Source organism: Sinocyclocheilus rhinocerous, unplaced genomic scaffold, assembly GCF_001515625.1.
Source record: "Sinocyclocheilus rhinocerous isolate Xijiao unplaced genomic scaffold, SAMN03320098_v1.1 scaffold112, whole genome shotgun sequence".
In the NCBI taxonomy this organism is placed as follows: domain Eukaryota; kingdom Metazoa; phylum Chordata; class Actinopteri; order Cypriniformes; family Cyprinidae; genus Sinocyclocheilus; species Sinocyclocheilus rhinocerous.
Window position 1 is genome coordinate 933,564 of NW_015644008.1, and position 19,230 is coordinate 952,793.

General features: G+C 34.3%; 1 protein-coding gene across 1 annotated transcript in view; it reads left to right on the forward strand.

Moving 5' to 3' along the window:
• Positions 1-345: 345 nt before the first annotated feature.
• The window catches only part of LOC107757791 (pituitary adenylate cyclase-activating polypeptide type I receptor-like), a 27,771-nt gene continuing 8,886 nt past the window's right edge, over positions 346-19,230 (forward strand). The window contains exons 1-6 of the mRNA XM_016575367.1: positions 346-370; positions 1,606-1,709; positions 5,813-5,918; positions 14,360-14,467; positions 16,204-16,304; positions 18,055-18,156. Of these exons, the coding sequence (XP_016430853.1) occupies positions 358-370; positions 1,606-1,709; positions 5,813-5,918; positions 14,360-14,467; positions 16,204-16,304; positions 18,055-18,156 (534 nt within the window). The 5' untranslated portion in view covers positions 346-357. The remainder of the gene's footprint in view (positions 371-1,605; positions 1,710-5,812; positions 5,919-14,359; positions 14,468-16,203; positions 16,305-18,054; positions 18,157-19,230) is intronic.

A 19,230-nucleotide genomic window follows, 5' to 3' on the forward strand; every position in this document is an offset into this window, starting at 1 on the left:
CACAGCCAAACCTCAAAAGTTAAGCATGGTGAGACTTAACAATGAAAACTAGGGAGAAAATGAGTTGAATTGTACTGAAAATAATGCAGAATATATATTGTGTCATAAAAAGCCATTGAATGCATTTGATTTCTTTTGGGGTGAAATACAATCCAATACACTGATATGCACCTCATGAAGCAAACTTGTGTGTTTTGAGCCAGAAAAAAAATGTTGCAAGTGTCATTTACAGCAAATCACCTGTGTAAAGCCAATAATCAGCCAATTCTGATGGTTTCTCTCGTGCATTAGGTCTGTTGTCTTTCTCTAACGCCTCACACCATCATCAGTAAATCAATCCAGATTTCTGCAGTGAATATGAAGGCATGCAGTGAGTCACAGCACACATTAATGCTGCCTTCACATTCATGCAAAACAAACCCAACCACTGTATATTCCCATTCAGATTATTGCCTCGAAATGAATCAGATTTTTTTTTAAAGTGCATGTATAGGAACCACCTCCATTTTATTGAGAAGCCTTGCACACTTTTGACCTTGTAATGTTTTGACATTATGAACCATATTAAGTCATTTCAATTCATTAGGTACTGCAAATGTGATGCTTTTCTCTCTTGTGTTACAGGAATTCATGTAGCAATACAGTAGGTCACAATAGCATTAGCCGTATAAAAATATACTAGAACATACAATGTTAAATGACCGTTATTATTATTGCCAGATGCTGTTGTGCCTTCAAGAGCACAGAGCCCATTCAGAAACAGAGCCCTGTTCAGCCCTGTGCTTCTCATTATGATGGTTATCAGAGCCACTGTGTGTTTTGCATTCATAAAAAAAACCTTCTGTTTGATTGACACTCAACTGTCTTTCTCTCCTTGAAGTGCCTGTTGTTTGCATCCCACAAGGGTTACAAAAATAGCACAGAGAAGGGAGAAATGTGCAAGAAAAAACATTTAGATGTACATTTTCTACTGAAATTGGCGTTTGTAGACTTGAGAACTGCAGTGAATGTAAAGCATTCACATACAACCAGAACAAATAATCAGAGGTTCATTGGGAGGAAAACAGTGTAATATCTGATTCTTTTCAGCATCAGATCATCTTGTTTTTCTGATCATGCAAGTTAGGAGTTCTGCAGTTGCATGTAATTGAATCACTACTCGTTCTTGTCTATGTGTGTGTTTTAGTGTGTGTTTTATTCGCTATGATTCATCCATTTATTCCTTTTTTGGGGATCTAAGAAAGATGAGTAAGACGGCGGGGGCTCGGAGACCGTTCACTATCCTCACAGAGGTCCTGTCTTAAGGGATTTTATACCTTCTTAGATTCGCTGTGGATCAGTAAATCTGGCTGACACACATTTCCCGTAAACTCCTGCCCACTCGGCCCTCCCTCCGCATTGACCCTGCACACTTCAGCGATCAGAGATTTGATTATTTTGGATGGGGTTGTATATAATAAAGAACGTAAGGGTGATTCAGTGTTATTGTGGATCCAGACTGAGCGTCAGCCACTGTGCTGCAGTGTATTATGATGTGGCCAGGAGTACTGAAGCAGCTCTGTGTCTGTGTGTGTGTGTTTTAAAACAATGTTCCTTCTCTTTTAGGCTTTATAAGGTTGTGTGTGAGATCTCTGGGAACAATCGTGAGCAGAATGCATAGACACATGACTAGAGAGTCCTTCCTCAGCCTCTTCCTCATCATCAGCCTGGTAAGAGCAGAGACGGACACATATTTTTCTTCTTTGGGCCTGTGTTGGGCCATAGATTTACATGATTATATTTCACAAATGTGACCATTATTGACGTTTAATGAATTACTATTACAATTGCTTATTTAAAGTTAGTGTTTTGAACAAACCCCTAACCCTCATTATTAAACATTGGGTGTCATGATTTTGTCTGGTAGACTATAAAATAGCCATATTTAGAGACCAAAGACTTTAAGCATCCATCCAGAAAACCATAGAAAGCAGCTACCAGTGCCCTAGCAACCATTCAGAACACCCTAGCAACCACAAGTATTATTTAAGTATGATTTATATACTGTTATAGTTTATATTAATGTTCTAAATTAGCTTTTATTTATTTATTTATTTTTCATTTTAATTTTAGTTTAATTTATAAAAAATATTTCTGTGCTTTTGTCAGTTTTATTAGGTTTTTTTTTTTTTTACTATTACTATGTTGGTTTAATTTATTTTTATTTTTATTTCAGTTTGTTTTTATTAATTTCCATTTTCAAGTTTATTTTCAATAATTTTAGTTCTTAAACTTATTTCAGTTAGTTGCCAAGGCAACATTTTTAATAGATTCATTTTTTTTTACACTTTTACACTTACACTTTACCTTCCTTAGTTAACCTCAGTTAATGCATTAACTAGCAATAACTAATAATGAGCAATACATTTGTTACAGTATTTATGAATCTTTGTTAATGTTAGCTCATAAAAATACACCTGTCCTTAGTTCATGTTAGCTCAGATTCATTAAGTAATATTAACAGATTTAAGTTTTGATTTTAAAAATGTATTAGTACATGTTGAAATTAACATTAACTTGTGGACACCTTGGAAACAGGTAGTAGCACTAAAACAGAACTAGTTTTTGTATTTTCTTCTTCAGTGTTCACAATGCTAGTGTGTTTCACCAGAGTGTTACTACTCTGGCGAAACACACTAGCATTGTGAACAGGCAAGCAGAAAATACAAAAACTAGTTCTGTTTTAGTTCCACTACCAGTTTCAAAGCATATCTGAAAGGTTGACTTTTAAAAGAAGAAGAAAAACACATTCTGAGGTTTTGTGATAACTGTGGTGTGATAAAAGACTTCTTGGTAATTTCCCTACAGTGAGGTAACAAACGAGCATGTTATCTTTAATCAAAATAAAGAGAAAAGATGTTTGAATGGAGGGTTTTGTTGATTTGCATAATAAGTCCATTGAAAAATATTGCTCCGATGTTGCTCTTATATAGTGATTTAATTTCACCTCTATATCTTCACACTTAAAATAAAGGTTCTTTGTTGGTTCACCTTTAAAATCCATGGAGCCTTTCAATTGCACAAAGAAGTCTTTATAGTGGAAAAAAGGTTGTTTAGAATTTTTAAAATGTTCTTCACACTAAGAAAAAATGGTTATGTATGTGTATTTTTTTTTCCTAATTTTTTAAATGCCAAAGCGCAGTATTTTACATGCATGTGTTTATTGATATACTCAGTAAAAAATAATGATACACCTGTATTAAGTCTAATTAAAACCTAGTATTTGAGTCTATAAATGCAGTAGAATTCAGAATCCAGATGACACAGTGTGGTCAGTAGCAACGAAAAGGGAACCGTCATTTATTAAATTATTTGTGTTTCTGGGAAGGTTTTATTTTTGTTGGAATCCAGACTGCAGACAGGATCCTTTTAGATTGGCGATTTTGAGCTCTGACCCCTGACCCCTGACAATTAAGGCCTGAACGTCCCAAAGGAAGGCCAAACGAAAGGTTGGGTATAAGGGGTCAAGTGTATATATCTGAAATATTAAATGCCTCATTTTACATAATTAATTTTAGGACTTTCGCATAACATTTCAGTAACCACAAACATTAGATTACAAGTTACTCAGAGTGTGTATTTTCAGTAAGTTGCAGGGGAGGTAACCATAGCAACAGTTGGCTGCTCAAGTGCTTTCCATTCGGATCAATGGACAGTACATCATGTAATGTCATTATTTGGCACTTTGTTTTAGATTTATTGTGCTGTATAATTCACACCCTACTACAGACAAATCACTGTTTTGCATTTTTGACACCACATTTCTTTTTATCTGTGCATGTTAAAAGAAACCTCCACACATTGCTATACATTTTAAAGGAATAGTTCAACCAAAAATGGAAATTTACTGAATATTTACTCACCCTCAGGTCATCCAATATGTAGATGACTTTGTTTCTTCATCAGAACATATTTGGAGAAATTTAGCATTGCATCACTTGCTCACCAATGGATCATCTGCAGTGAATGGGTGCCGTCAGAATGAGAGTCCAAACAGCTGATAAAAACATCATAATAATCCACTCCAATCAATCAATTAACATCTTGTGATGTGAAACGCTGTGTGTTTGTAAGAAAAATCCATCAAGATGGATTATTGTGATTGTTTTTATCAGCTGTTTGGACTCTCATTCTGACGGCACCCATTCACTGCAGAGTATCCATTGGAACAGCTGATAAAAACATCATAATAATCCACTCCAATCAATCAATTAACATCTTGTGATGTGAAACGCTGTGTGTTTGTAAGAAAAATCCATCAAGATGGATTATTGTGATTGTTTTTATCAGCTGTTTGGACTCTCATTCTGACGGCACCCATTCACTGCAGAGGATCCATTGGTGAGCAAGTGATGCAATGCTAAATTTCTCCAAATCTGTTCTGATGAAGAAACAAACTCATCCTAATCTTGGGTGGCCTGAGAGAGAGTAAATTTTCAGCAAATTTACATTTCTGGGTGATCTATTCCTTTAAACCAATTAAACGTATGCTTCATGATCAACAGATATCATATCACAACCATCACTGTTCCTCCATGTCTTCTTGATGGTTACAGACGTTTGGCTGGATGTGGAGTATACAAAGATTTCAAACCAGGTCATACGGGTTTAAGGTGATCAAGCTGGTTTTGAAACATGGTAGCAGGTTTTTTTTACTGGTTCAAAAGGGTTTAGGACAACCGGTTTTAGCTGGATTTTTACAGAGATGGACATTCAATCCAACACAGTAACAAACCCTTCTGACAGCAAAGACAGAAATAACACAACTTCTATAAAAGATAAAGTGTGTGAAAGTTTTTTTTATTTACCCCCAGAGAGGTAGACGGGACCAGTGTTGGGGGTAACTCATTACAAGTAATGCGAGTTACGTAATCAGATTACTTTAAGTAACTAGTAAAGTAACGCATTACTTTTTAATTTACAAGAGAATATCTGAGTTACTTTTTCAAATAAGTAACGCAAGTTACTTTTTTTCCAATTTATTGATTGACAGCTCTCCTGTCCCCATGTTGAGAGAAATCCAAAGATATTACTGTAGTTATAAAATAAATATGAATATGCATTCATTCATCTCACTCACTCACTCACAAAAAAAAAAAAAACACGGATTCAGTATTCCTCAAAATGAATAAAAATAATGCAACTCAGAATATGACGCAAACCTGCAATAATTAAATGTTAAACAACACAAATATCCTTTATGTATTTAATCCCATTCTATTAACCAATGTCTTTGCTTCTGACCTTCGATGATCCAGTTCAACCATACTAATAAGCAAAAATTACTCTAGACAAACGCTTTTTTATTGCTGAAGTGTTGAAATTTCTTCTTCTGCATTCTACTGTACGGACGTAAATTTAAATTTCCTTCAGCCTGAGGCTTATTCATTTCACTTTTGGTGTGAAACGGCTTTTATATTTGCCAAAAATAGAACTCTTTTATTTTAAAAACAAACAGGCAAGCCCTGACCAGATTTAAAAAGTAACGCAAAAGTAACGTAATGCATTACTTTCCATAAAAAGTAACTAAGTAACGTAATTAGTTACTTTTTTTATGGAGTAATGCAATATTGTAATGCATTACTTTTAAAAGTAACTTTCCCCAACACTGGACGGGACCAGCACAGATTTTGCAGGTTGATTTTCATCTTGATTATATGCAGGCAAGTTGTTAGTGGAAACGTTTTTGTGGCATGAATTCAGCTGCTGTTTGTTCATCCTGCTCTTGTGTTGTTCTGGTTTATTTATGTGTTTTGTCTGTTTGTTGATCCAGATGTGGCCCATACATTCAGAGATCTCCAACTGCGTCATCAAACGTGAGGAGGAGAGATGCTTGGAGCGAATCGCTCTGCACGACACAAAAGATGACGAAAAGTTTGGTAAGAGAGCGAAGACTATCTAACCCACTGTATAGTATACTATGTATACAGAGTATATGCATGGAATATACAGATGAGCAAATGTGGCAAAATGTCAAGTGTACATCTAGTATGGAATTCTGTTACATAATCCAGTGCGTTTAATCTTCCAATTACAGTGTGAAAGATGAACAGGAAATGATAACAGCTGAAGTTTTCCCTTTCTAGAGTAATTTTCAATCTAACTGCATCAAAACAGAGCCGCCTCCTTTGCACATGTCTGAATCACAGTGAACCGCGAGCTGATGAGTGAGCTGATAATAAGAGCATTTTTGTAAAGAAAGATTTCGGCTGATGGGTCAAAATATAAGTTACTTTAATAGCTGGTTTCTATAAAAATGCTATTTTTTTAATAAATATAATTTGATTAAATCAGGCAAAACTTTTTGGTACACTACTGTTCTAAAGTTTGGGGTTGATAAGATATTGTTCTTGAAAGAAGTCCCTTATGCGCACCACGGCTGCATTTATTAGATGAAAAATACAGTAAAACCAGTAAAAAAAAAAAAGTGAAATATTATTACAATTTAAAATAACTTTTCTATGTGAATATATTTTAAAATGTAATTTATTGCTGTGATGCGCAGCTGAATTTTCAGCATCATTACTCCAGTCTTCAGTGTCACATGATCCTTCAGAAATCATTCTAATATGCTGATTTACTGCTTAAGAAACATTTCTTATTATCATCAATGTTAAAACTGTTGAATATTCTTGTGGAAAATGTGATACATTTTTCTTTAGGATTTTATGATGAACAGAACTGTAGTTTTTGCATCCATATGGCCTTATTGGACTGTGTAAGATCATGTAATATGCCAGACGGGGATGTCAGCAATCATCAAAGAACTGCTTGAATCATTTTTTTTAGGCGATTCACTGAAATGAACACTTGAATTCATGGAAATGATTCGAATATGTCACAATGCAACATTCCATCTAGCGTGTTTTCCATTCTGTACTTCCCATCTCGATATCAGTCCTTCTTCTGAAAGAATTAGTCATGATTCTCCATCTCTCCCAGAGTTTCAATATAAGCACTAAATTAACTAGAACTTGCGTTCACTGGATTCATTTCGGTCGCTGTGTACTAAATGTGTCATCCGTCCCCTATAGAGGTATTCAGGTATTGTGGTAAACAGGAAGCAGGGCTGTGACACCTGTCAGCAATTACAGAGAAGAGAAGTTATTTTTGTGAGAGCTGGAGGACTCATCCAGCGGGATGTGGATAAATGGGCCGAGAGGAAGATGGAGAGAAAGCACTTTGACTCTGACTCATATGTTTGCAGCCTCAAGGACACTCCAGATAGTTCTGACTGGAGCAGAAAATAACAGATTATAAGGTGTAAAACAGCTTGAGTTGCGGTAAAAGATTTACATGTCGAATTTCAGTGCAAAAACCTGCATGTTTTTCAATAACCAGCTGCAATCCACCTTAACCAGATGTGCTGTATATTGTCATTGCTATTATTTTCTGAGCAAATACACCTTTTCATTTCAGAAATCAGCAGTAAATAGAGCTTAATTTCAAAAGGCAATCAATTTTAGGATTAAATAAATTGATTAAAAATGACAGTAAAGTCATATATTACATGCTGCTTTTTTTCTTAAAGGAAATAAATCCTTTTATTCAGCAAGGATGCAGTAAATTGATTAAAAATGGCAGTAAAGACATAATGTTACAAAATATTTATTTTTCAAATAAATGCTGTTCTTTTGAACTTTCAATTCATCAAATAATCCTGGAAAAGAAAAATTACTGTGTTACCGTTTCCACAAAAATATGAATCCGCACAACTGTTTTCAGCATTTATAATAATCAGAAATGTTTCTTGAGCAGCAAAGCAGCATATTAGAATGATTTCTGACTGATCATGTGACACTGAAGACTGGAGTAATGATGCTGAAAATTCAGCTTTGACTCACAGGAATAAATTACATTTTTACCAGTGGTGTGCGGTGGTGTTCGGAAATGAGGAGGCAAAGTCCTCAAAGTTTTTTTTTTTTTAATCAAATGCAAATTCATTGCCCAGTCACATTTTCTTGGTTAAATAAACATTACTTAGACTATCCAAAAAACAACAAAAAAAACACAATTCTATTTTATATTTTTACTTTAACAACAATGTAATCAATATTTTATTTATTATTAAAGTCATGTATTAATCTCATCAAGTTAGTGTTTAAGCATTTTACATTTATTAAGATAATAACACAGCAGTATAATTTAAACAATATATGTTATTTGTGAACTTATGTTCAGCTATTCTTTTTAATAGTTAACTTTTAACTATTTTAGAATTTTTCAGATCATCAGTCATCAAATTTCATCAAGCTGATTGCTCACTAAAAACTCCTACAGATCATGTTTTCATGCCATTTTAAGTCTTATTTTGACGTAACAAGGTGGTTTTATCTGTGTGTGAGTTGTTTTTTTAATTAGTCTTCCCATTAGCGGCATTATATTGTTCATTCAGACTGATTCACGAACGCGGAACTCGCACAACAACAAGAGGCGGGATTTATCGCATGAACCAATCACAGCCTAACATAGCCAGTCACATCCAATCATATCACGATGGAGGCATTGCCTCCTCTCACGTGACTTTCCCCCATTCATTCTCAATTACCCCCCAGAAAAGTCACAGCACGCTATGGGGTCTCTGTTAAAGGGGTCATATGATGCAATTTCAAATTTTCCTTTCTCTTTGGAGTGTTACAAGCTGTTTGTGAATAGATAAGATCCCTAAAGTTGCAATGACTAAAGTCTCAAACCCAAAGAGATATTCTTTATAAAAGTTAAGACCAGAAAGGTGGGGCATAGAGGAGAAACAATAATGTACATTATGTGGAAAATAATGTGTTTTTTGAACCTTAAACCGCATAAACACATTGCATTACACCAAATACACAACATAATGTTCTTTTTAGCAACATCATATGACCCCTTTAATAGTCAATGTGCTCAGGGGAGGCGAGCCTCCGCTGTAACTGTACCTGTGGGTGTCGCTGTTGGACAGTGTTACTTTAGAAAAATGAGTGATTTATACACTTTTTAATGTTATACTTTGTAATATGGCCATTGTTTCATTTTTGTTCTACAAATTTTTTTTTTTCTCATCCAGTATTTTGAGGAAACACTGCCTCCCTTGCCTCCTCGGAGGAAACGCCCGTGATTTTTATTTTAAATTGTAAAAATATTTCACAATATTACTGTTTTTACTGTATTTTTAATTGAAGTCTTAGTGAGCATGAGAAAAGCAACAAATAAATAAAAAAATCTTACTGACCCCAAACCTTTGAACGACAGAGTGTACAAACCTAAATGTTAATTAATATGAATTGTTTTTTTCCCCAGTAGTTTTAAACTGAAAATGCACTGTAAAGTGCAAAATTAACTAGTAATTTTAACAAATTTGATGTAAAAGGATGTAAAATATCTGGCTATGTGTGTTCAGACATCTCCCTTTTCAGCCTCACTTCAGAGCCATTAAATTCTTGGCAAATTTTAGCCATCCAATCAGCATCCTCTGGGGCGGTTAAGCTAATTAGACGACAATAGTATCCTCAACCGCAACGGAGAGCAACATGCTTACCAGCAGAGAATTAAGCGTCAGTTTCAAGATATCTGAAAACCATTCATTCAAACTGCAGTAACTGAAGACCTTGTTAAACTCAAAGCTCTCATTTGTGGGGAATGATGTTGTACAGTAGCTGCAAAATATGGCTTTAGTGAACTCAAGGTCATTCTGAGCACAGGGACCTGCAATTTATACCTTTAAATACATTTAAATGTATCAAATATTTAGTTTTAAATGTGTGTTTGTGCTATTTTTCTTAAGTAAATGCTGCTTGGTTCGATATTTTGCGAATGTAATGCATTGACCTTTTTGCGTGTGACTTTTGTGTCCGAATGCTCTGTGTTTTTGAACTGGGAGTATTTTGGAGGAATGACCTCTATGTTCCGCCTGTTTACATCTGCTTCATTGATCTTTGTCCTCTCGTGTTCCTTAAAGCACAGCACGCTCATCGCTGCGCAGACAGAAAATCATTCAGCTGGAAATAAAACAGCCACGTTTGCAAGAAGGGGGAGAAAATGAGATTGACAGATGCAGACAGAAAAAGCAAGTGTGTGTGAGAGAGAGAAATTGAGACAAAAGAGAAAGTGAGCGAGAGTGATAGTGTCATTTAGAACATGAGCGTTATAACACAGAATAATTGTAACTGTAATTACAACTGTAATTTTTATGATATTCATCTTGATTCATTTTTGATTGGACTGCCAAACGGTCAGACATTTTACACAAAATTGGGTTAAAAATGTCAAATAACGCTTCATTGATCTTCGTCCTCTCGTGTTCCTTAAAGCACAGCAGGCTCATCGCTGCGCAGACAGAAAATCATTCAGCTGGAAATAAAACAGCCACGTTTGCAAGAAGGGGGAGAAAATGAGATTGACAGATGCAGACAGAAAAAGCAAGTGTGTGTGAGAGAGAGAAATTGAGACAAAAGAGAAAGTGAGCGAGAGTGATAGTGTCATTTAGAACATGAGCGTTATAACACAGAATAATTGTAACTGTAATTACAACTGTAATTTTTATGATATTCATCTTGATTCATTTTTGATTGGACTGCCAAACGGTCAGACATTTTACACAAAATTGGGTTAAAAATGTCAAATAACTGTTTTTTTTTTTTCAAATGCTGATAATATCTTATTTCAAAAGGAATAGCTGGATGCCACTTGTTGAATTAACATGCAACATAATGTGACTGTATTATTTCTATACTTTTATATGTTATAATACTTCTAATATTTATTATATACTTTTATAGTTATAATATAATAAAACTTTAACATCACAGGAATAAATGACATTTTTAAATATATTAAAATAGAAAACCATTTTAATATTTCATAATACTATTTTATAACTATTTTTGATCAAATAAATGCAGCCTTGGAGCTTAACAGACTTTCCCTTGTTGAATTAACATGCAACATAATGTGACTGTATTATTTCTATACTTTTATATGTTACAATACTTCTAATATTTATTATATACTTTTATAGTTATAATATAATAAAACTTTAACATCACAGGAATAAATGACATTTTTAAATATATTAAAATAGAAAATATATATATATGAACATTTTTTATTAAAAATTATTTTGAATGATGCCTTTACTGTTTTACCCTTTTTTAACTTTTGAATGATTTGGATCCATTTGTACATCAATTTTTCTCCAATTATTGATTCCATTGGAGAGACTTATAAATAAAAATGGCCTAAAATTAACCAAAATGTAAAAAATAAAGATAATATCATATTTGAAAGGTGATAACTGGTTGCCCTATGTTGAATTAAACGTACAATATAATGAGCTCATGTGACAGCATTAATTTAATATTATTTATATACTATTACAGTTTTATTATAGTACTATGGTATTTATTTATATTTTGAATTAGCTTTTAGTTTTTAGTTTTCATTTTAGTTTTAGTTAGTTTTATTAATTTTGTCATTTTTATTTCTTTAAAATATATATTTTTAGCTTAAATAGCTTACATTTATATGTATTTCTTTTTTACTTTTAGTACTTAAACCTGTTTCAGTTATCAGTTTTTCATTTTAAATTATTCATCTTTTTTTAGATCATTTTATTTCAGCTTTATTTCAATTAAAAGTGATTTTTAGTTTAAAAAAAACTATTTTTCAAAACTAGTAAGCATAGTGTGTTAGTATTCAAACATAGCATATTCTACACTTTCAAAATGCTCTTGAATGAAGCTGTAATGATGTTACGCTAGAGCAGCCGTACGTCCTCAGGGCTCCTGACTCATCAATGACGTCACACTTTGATTAGTCTTTGAGTCCAATCGGCAAAATCTCACCAATAAATCTGATTAAGATCTAGCATTGACCTTTGTAGCAGTGAGTCAGTCTGAGCACATGTGTTCATCTGAAGCTGTTTGCTAGCAGAAATGATTCAGAGAGTCAATATTCTGTGTCAGTATGAACACTTTTATCTGCATCTGGTTAGTTTGCTATATCTCCATCTCTCTCGCTCTCTCCCGCTGGTTTAGAGAGCTCTCATTTGGCCTTTCAGATAATTGGCTTTGTGTCTGGACCGATTTGAGATCTGTGAGAAAGAACATGCGCCACCAGACAGACAAAACCTACTGCTCTCCACCTTTACTTTGATATTCACTCGAGCTAGACAGAGCAGACAGGCTGCCGACGGAGAAACTGAACGTCGCTATAGAGACTTTAATCAAACTAAATGTTCAGAGTCTAGTTAATCAGGCTCTCGGCCAAAGTAACTATGACTTAATTCCTTCCTGCGAGTTAGCAAAACATCTAAGCACATGCTCATGAATTATGTTATTGTTTCAGTGATCAATTCTATCAAATGAGCTGCAGAGAAATGTTATTTTTCCTTGGAGAGTTACCAGAGGAAAATGACTGCTAAAATGTTGCTTCAGTTTTTATATAAATGAAACAAATATCTGAGTCAGAGTAAAATTAATCTGGATAGTATTCATTCATTCATTCATTCGTTTGTTTGCTTTTATTTAGGTTTTATATTTATTTAGTTAATTAGTTAGTATTTATAGTGATAATATTGAGACACAATAACATTATTTCATTAGTTTATTAGTGTTTGTTCATTATTATTGTTTTAATATTTATTTGAATATTCATTCATTCATTCATTTGTTAGTTTTTATTTAATTTGAGTTTATAGTGTTCTTATTAATTAAGATTGGATGGTATTCATTTATAAAATTTATTTATATTAATTCATTCAGTTTAGTTTGTATTTATAGTGTTCATGCTGAAACTCGATTGTATCTTATAGAATTTATTTATAGAATCTGGGTAGTATTTATTTATTTATTCATTTTATTGAGTTGTATTTATTATAGTGTTCACATTGAAACTCAATAGTATCTACTTATTGAATTTATTTATAGAATCATGGTAGTATTTAGTTATTCATTTTTTATTAGTTTTTATTTAGTTTGTATTTATAGTGTTCATATTGAGACTAGATAGTATTTATCATTTATTTACTGTATTTTTTATTTATTTGTTAGGTTTTATTTAGTTTGTATTTATTTGAAATTGAGATTTGATAGTATTTATTTATTTAGATCATATTTAGACTGTTATTTATTTAGTTATTTAGTTATAAATTAGAACAGAAATAGACACATCTGAACTCTAAAGCCCCGTTCACACCAAGAACGATAACTATAAAGATAACTATAAAGATAACGATATTAGCGTCCACACCAGCGAACGATATCGTCTGTTTATTCTAAGCGCACATGCGTCTGCCGCTTTAAATTCTTGAGCTCGTTACAGCAGGATGGATTCTGATTGGCTGTCAGTGTTTTATCGTTCATCAGCTGGAAAAAAAATCGTTTTGAAAGTGATCACAACGATATCGTTCCTCTGTATCGTTATCGTTATAGTTGTGGTGTGAACTATAGGCCACGACTTCTTTAGGGGAAGTCGTGGCCTAATGGTTAGAGAGTCTGACCCGTAACCCAAAGGTTGCGGGTTCGAGTCTCGTACCGGCAGGGATTGTAGGTGGGGGGAGTGAATGTACAGCGCTCTCTCCCACCTTCAATACCACGAAGTCACTTTAATATTGAGAACGATTTTTAGAACTATATCTTTATCGTTATCTTTATAGTTATCGTGAACGGACCTTAAATCTGCCTACAATTCACTTCGAAATCTGTTGTTGATATTCTGACAGCATCAAGTATCTCCACATTCTTTAATTCATCTTTTGCATCATTTTGCTTGTTGCCACCAGACTGAGTGAGAGTCATTTCTGTAATTAATTCCACAATCATTTCTGTAATGAGCTGAAGGAAACGAGGAGTCAAATGCAATTGTGAAAGTGATGGATTCTGATCCATATCACCTATTGATCATGTTGAAGTCCTCAGGCAGGAGACGCTGCTGACGCCCCCTGCTGGTTACAGTTACGCTCACCTTGGCTTCCCCTCCAGGACTAATCTTAGAAAGATTTTGCTATAATTGAGATTTAAACGGAGACATCGGTTATAGTGTCACGAGTCCAGATGTAATTTGGCTTTATGAGACTGAGGCAAAAAAAAGGATATTATCGGTGATGTTGCGGTACAGATATCGTTTCCGTTTGTAATACCATGATATTTCAATATCTGTTATATATGCTTTTGAATTATTATTATAATTCAATGCCATGCTATTTACTTGGCACTCTAAGGACGTTCAAATAATACAGTGGTAACTGTCTAAAACAAAGAGGCCTGAAATCTCTGGTAAAAATAGTCCCAGCTTGTCAAACCTAACTATCTGCTGTGAGATGTGAGATTGGTTGTGTTCTTTTCAGAGTGTCCGTGGGAGTGGGATGATCTGACCTGCTGGCAGGCGGCCAGTGTCGGCGAGGTCGTGAAGGTCAACTGTCCCGAGCTCTTCGAGTTTATGAGTCCAGAGGAGGGTGAGAGATGTTTAACGATGATGTTATTTTTTAATATATTGTTGCTTTATAGTACTAGTTTTGAATACTCCCCTAACAAAAAATATTGGTAATACTTTATAACAAGGTTCCATTTGTTAACACTAGTTAACTACATTAGTTAACAAATACGTCTAAAGCAGGGGTGTCCAAACTTTTCCTAAAGAGGGCCGGATTCGACGATGTGGAAACACTGGGGGGCCGGATGCTTCTACCTATATATATATAATTGATATCACTCGCGTTTTACTGCTACATCTGGTCTAAAATGTAGTGCTGCCATCTTGTGTTGACATTTGGCCCGCGGGCCGTAGTTTGGACACCCCTGGTCTAAAGTATGTATTAAGTAAGAGATCATGTACATCCAGCCGGTTGTTATCGCAGAATAACTCCTGACAAGGTGATCATGTGCCCGATGCAGCTACTTGCCACATAAGTAAAGAATTAGACACGAAATATTGATTTGAGTTGAAATATTTGAACGCAAAGCTTCTGTGAAGACGGACATTTAAAGGGATAGTTCACCCAAAAATGAAAATCACCCCATGATTTACTCACCCTCAAGCCATCCTAGGTGGATATGACGTTCTTCTTTCAGACGAATACAATCAGAGTTATATTAAAAAATATCCCGGCTCTTCCTAGTTCACCGGAGCTTACACTATGCCTACATCCTACATCATCCGCTAGAACGCCACTCTCTCGTGAACGCACGTACGACAGTTAGCAGAAGCTAGAGATTGCGGTTTATTAAGTTATAAATATGGATATTTTTCTTACACAAAGGCATCGATTTGCTTCAGAAGGCCTTTATTAACCCCCTGGAGCCATGTGGAGCACTTTTTATGATGGATGGATGCACTTTTTTGGGCTTCAAAATCTCAACACCCATTCACTGCCATTATAAAGCTTGGAAGAGCCAGGACATTTTTTTTATATAACTCCGATTGTATTCGTCTGAAAGAAGAAAGTCCTATAAACCTAGAATGGCTTGAGGGTGAGTAAATCATGGGGTAATTTTCATTTTTGGGTGAACTATCCCTTTAAGGGATACGGTACAGTCATACCACGTATTACACAGCATTTCACCACATAAATAATTATTGCCATTTAGATGAAACTTTTAAAATCGTAACAGTTTGTTAGTTATCTTATAATCCATTACAGTGTACAAAAAAATCGTCGCAAAAATGGCAGCAGCTGCGTTTGTATAAAACGAGAGAGAGCGAGTATACCAGGATGACGTAAATAAATAATTGTACACATAATACTGATTTGAGTTTTCATATTTTAAGCTTGCACAAAGAAAAACTGTTCCTAGCAAGTGTATAGCGCCAACTTTAGTTACCCGGATGAGCCTTTTACCGGTTATTATCGAGGAATAATATACCTCGGAATATCGTGACTGACCAATCAGAATCAAGTATTCCACAGAGCTGTGTAATAATCTTAGTTAATGTTAATTTCAGCATTTACTTATGCATTATTGAAATCAAATGTTTGTATCGGTTAATGTTATCTAAGGATTATATTATTTATTTGTTTATAGCTTGTTTGTTTTGTTGGTTTTAAATAGAATGAATATATACAGTGATAAATTAAAAATTTATAATTTAATATAACTTTTTATTTGAATATATTTGTTTATAATTATAGCATCATTACTCCACTAATGCTTGATTTATCGTTGTTCTGCTTGTTGCCTGGTTGATTTTCAGGGCTAGGCAAGATCAGCAGAAACTGTACAGAGTTCGGTTGGTCTGAACCGTATCCGCTTTATGTTGATGCCTGTATGATTGGTGACAACACAACCAAGCCTGTGAGTATCTCATCTGACTGAACTACTGATGATATAAATCATCTGGAGACAAGCTCAGAACAACTGTATACTGAGAGAATATGAGCATAACCACCATAGTCATTTAGGAGACCATAGTCATTACAAGAGTAATAAAAATTCAAATTAGTGGTCCACCAATATGACAGATTGGTTACACTTTATTTTAAGGTGTCCTTGTTACGGTGTAATTATACATTTAAGTACTGAGTAATATTAATTAACTACATGTACTTACTATATGGTTAGGGTTAGGATTAGGGTTTGGCTTAGGTTTACTTGCATGTAATTATGCATAATTAATTGTTATTATAATAGTAAGTACATGTAACATGTGTAACAAGGACACCTGAAATATATAATTGTAACCGATTTATGTTTGTGTTTAAAGGGGAATATCAGGATGAGAGTGGAGAGTGTCAACCATGTGATGAGTCCTGTCATAAATGTAAAGGTCCAACGAGTGTGGATTGTCTCAGCTGCGTTGATGCCTGATTGGTGACAACACAACCAAGCCTGTGAGTTCTCATCTGACTGAACTACTGATGATATAAATCATCTGGAGACAAGCTCAGAACAGCTATATACTGAGAGAATATGAGGGTCATAACCACCATAGTCATTTAGGAGACCATAGTCATTACAAGAGTAATAAAAATTCAAATTAGTGGTCCACCAATATGACAGATTGGTTACACTTTATTTTAAGGTGTCCTTGTTACGGTGTAATTATACATTTAAGTACTGAGTAATATTAATTAACTACATGTACTTACTATATGGTTAGGGTTAGGATTAGGGTTTGGCTTAGGTTTACTTGCATGTAATTATGCATAATTAATTGTTATTATAATAGTAAGTACATGTAACATGTGTAACAAGGACACCTTAAAATAAAGTGTTACCGACAGATTCTTAAAATTGTACAAATTTCGTAATTTTCGCAATTCTGATTCCCCCCCCCCACAGAATTGTGAGAAAAGAAGACATAATTATGAAATAAACTCTGATAAAAAGTTGCAATTACCTTTTTTATTTTTATTTTTTTATTCCTTGACGGAAACAAGCTTGTCACAAATCTGACATTTTTCTTGCAATTGCAAGTTTATTTCTCACCTTTCTGACTTTTCTTCTCAGAATTGCAAGTTTATATCTCACAATTGCGAGTTATAAAACTCGCAATTACAAGTTAGCATCTCACAGTTTGTATCTCACAATTCTGACTTTTTTTTCCCCGTAGAATTTCAAGAAAAGAAGTCAGAATTGTGAGATGAAAAGTTGCCAAAATTGCAAGATAGAATTGCACGATATTTTTTTAATCAGGATTCCAAGTTTATAATTTGCATTTGTGAGAATTTGTTTCGAGAACAAGTCAGAACTGTGAGATAAAGTCGCAGTTATCCTTTTTTATTTTTGTATTCCTTGCAAAAACAAGCTTTTAGTCTTGATTTGCCCAATTTTCTTGCAATTGCGAGTTATGAACTTGCAATTCTGGTAAAAGACTTGCGAGTTTATATCTTGCAGTTCTCAGAATAGTGAGATGAAAAAATCAGAACTGCAAAATAAAAATTGTGATTGTGAGATAAAAAGTCACAATTACCTCTTTTATTTTTTTATTCCTTAGCGGAAATAAGCTTTCATAGTATTACATTAACGGAAATGAAAGTAAACAAAAACCTCTGCTAAACTGCTGCTAACCATGACTAATGTAGATTTCTCTTCCCTTCCCAAGGACATGTACTACGCGTCTGTGAAGGCTCTCTATACGGTGGGCTACAGCACATCTCTGGTGTCTCTGACCGCAGCTATGGTCATTCTGTGCCGCTTCAGGTCAGTTTTAAAGAAGTCTGATCACACAACAAGTACATGATACATGTCAAAACAAGCTATTACCATGTTATTTTTGCTACTTTATTGGCAGTGAGAGTATGTTAGGAAAAAAAGAAATATTAAGTGCATTTAAACATGCATACTAATCATTTATCTTAAAGGGGTCATATGATGTTGCTAAAAAGAACATTATTTTGTGTATTTGCATGGATCTTCACTATCCCTAATTATTTAGCATTTAAGGTCATTTTAGCACAAATGGTGTGCTTTCTTTAAATGTAATTGTTGCAAGTGTAACTGTTTAGTTGATTATTTCTGTATTTATTCTGTATTTATTATTCAGGTAATCAGTGTAGCTTTTTTGCTTTGTATTTGAATGTGCGGAATAGGGCTGGGTGATATAGCTAAAAAAATGTATCAACGATATAATGTTTCATATCGTTCGGTATCGATCATTATTGACATTTTTATAACCTTTTTTTAAAACAAAGAGCAATAGAAAACATTTTTTACATTTAACCACTGTATTTTGAAATTAACTCAATTTATTGAGACAAACAAAAAATATTTTTTTGTTTTAACAGTTAAAAATGTTACACCGTGTCTACGGACGTGAGCGGCGCGGCGCAGTCAGAATTACCTCCTCTCCTAGGTTCACGAAACGGTCGTCCATAAAATGCATTGCTGTTCTGTTGTAAGTAACCTAAATGCATCTACTTTCGGAAGGCCAAATAAAGTGTGTGTTTCTAGGCGAAAGCAAAAGCAGTGTCTCCCTGACATAGCTGCTTCAACACTAACTGCGGTTACTGAAACCACGCCTTCTTTCTTTGCGTGCACATTTGGGCGGCATTATGCAAATATTTCCACATAGTGAGGTAGATATGTGGGGGCGTGTTAGAACGAGCCGTTTTAGGGGGCGTGGCAGGTCTTAACTTTGATAAAGAATATCTCTTTGGATTTGAGACTTTAGTCTTTGCAACTTAAGGGATCTTATCTATGCACAATCAGCTTGTAACACTCCAAAGAGAAAGGAAAACTTGAAAAATCGCATCATATTACCCCTTTAACAGTCAGTGCA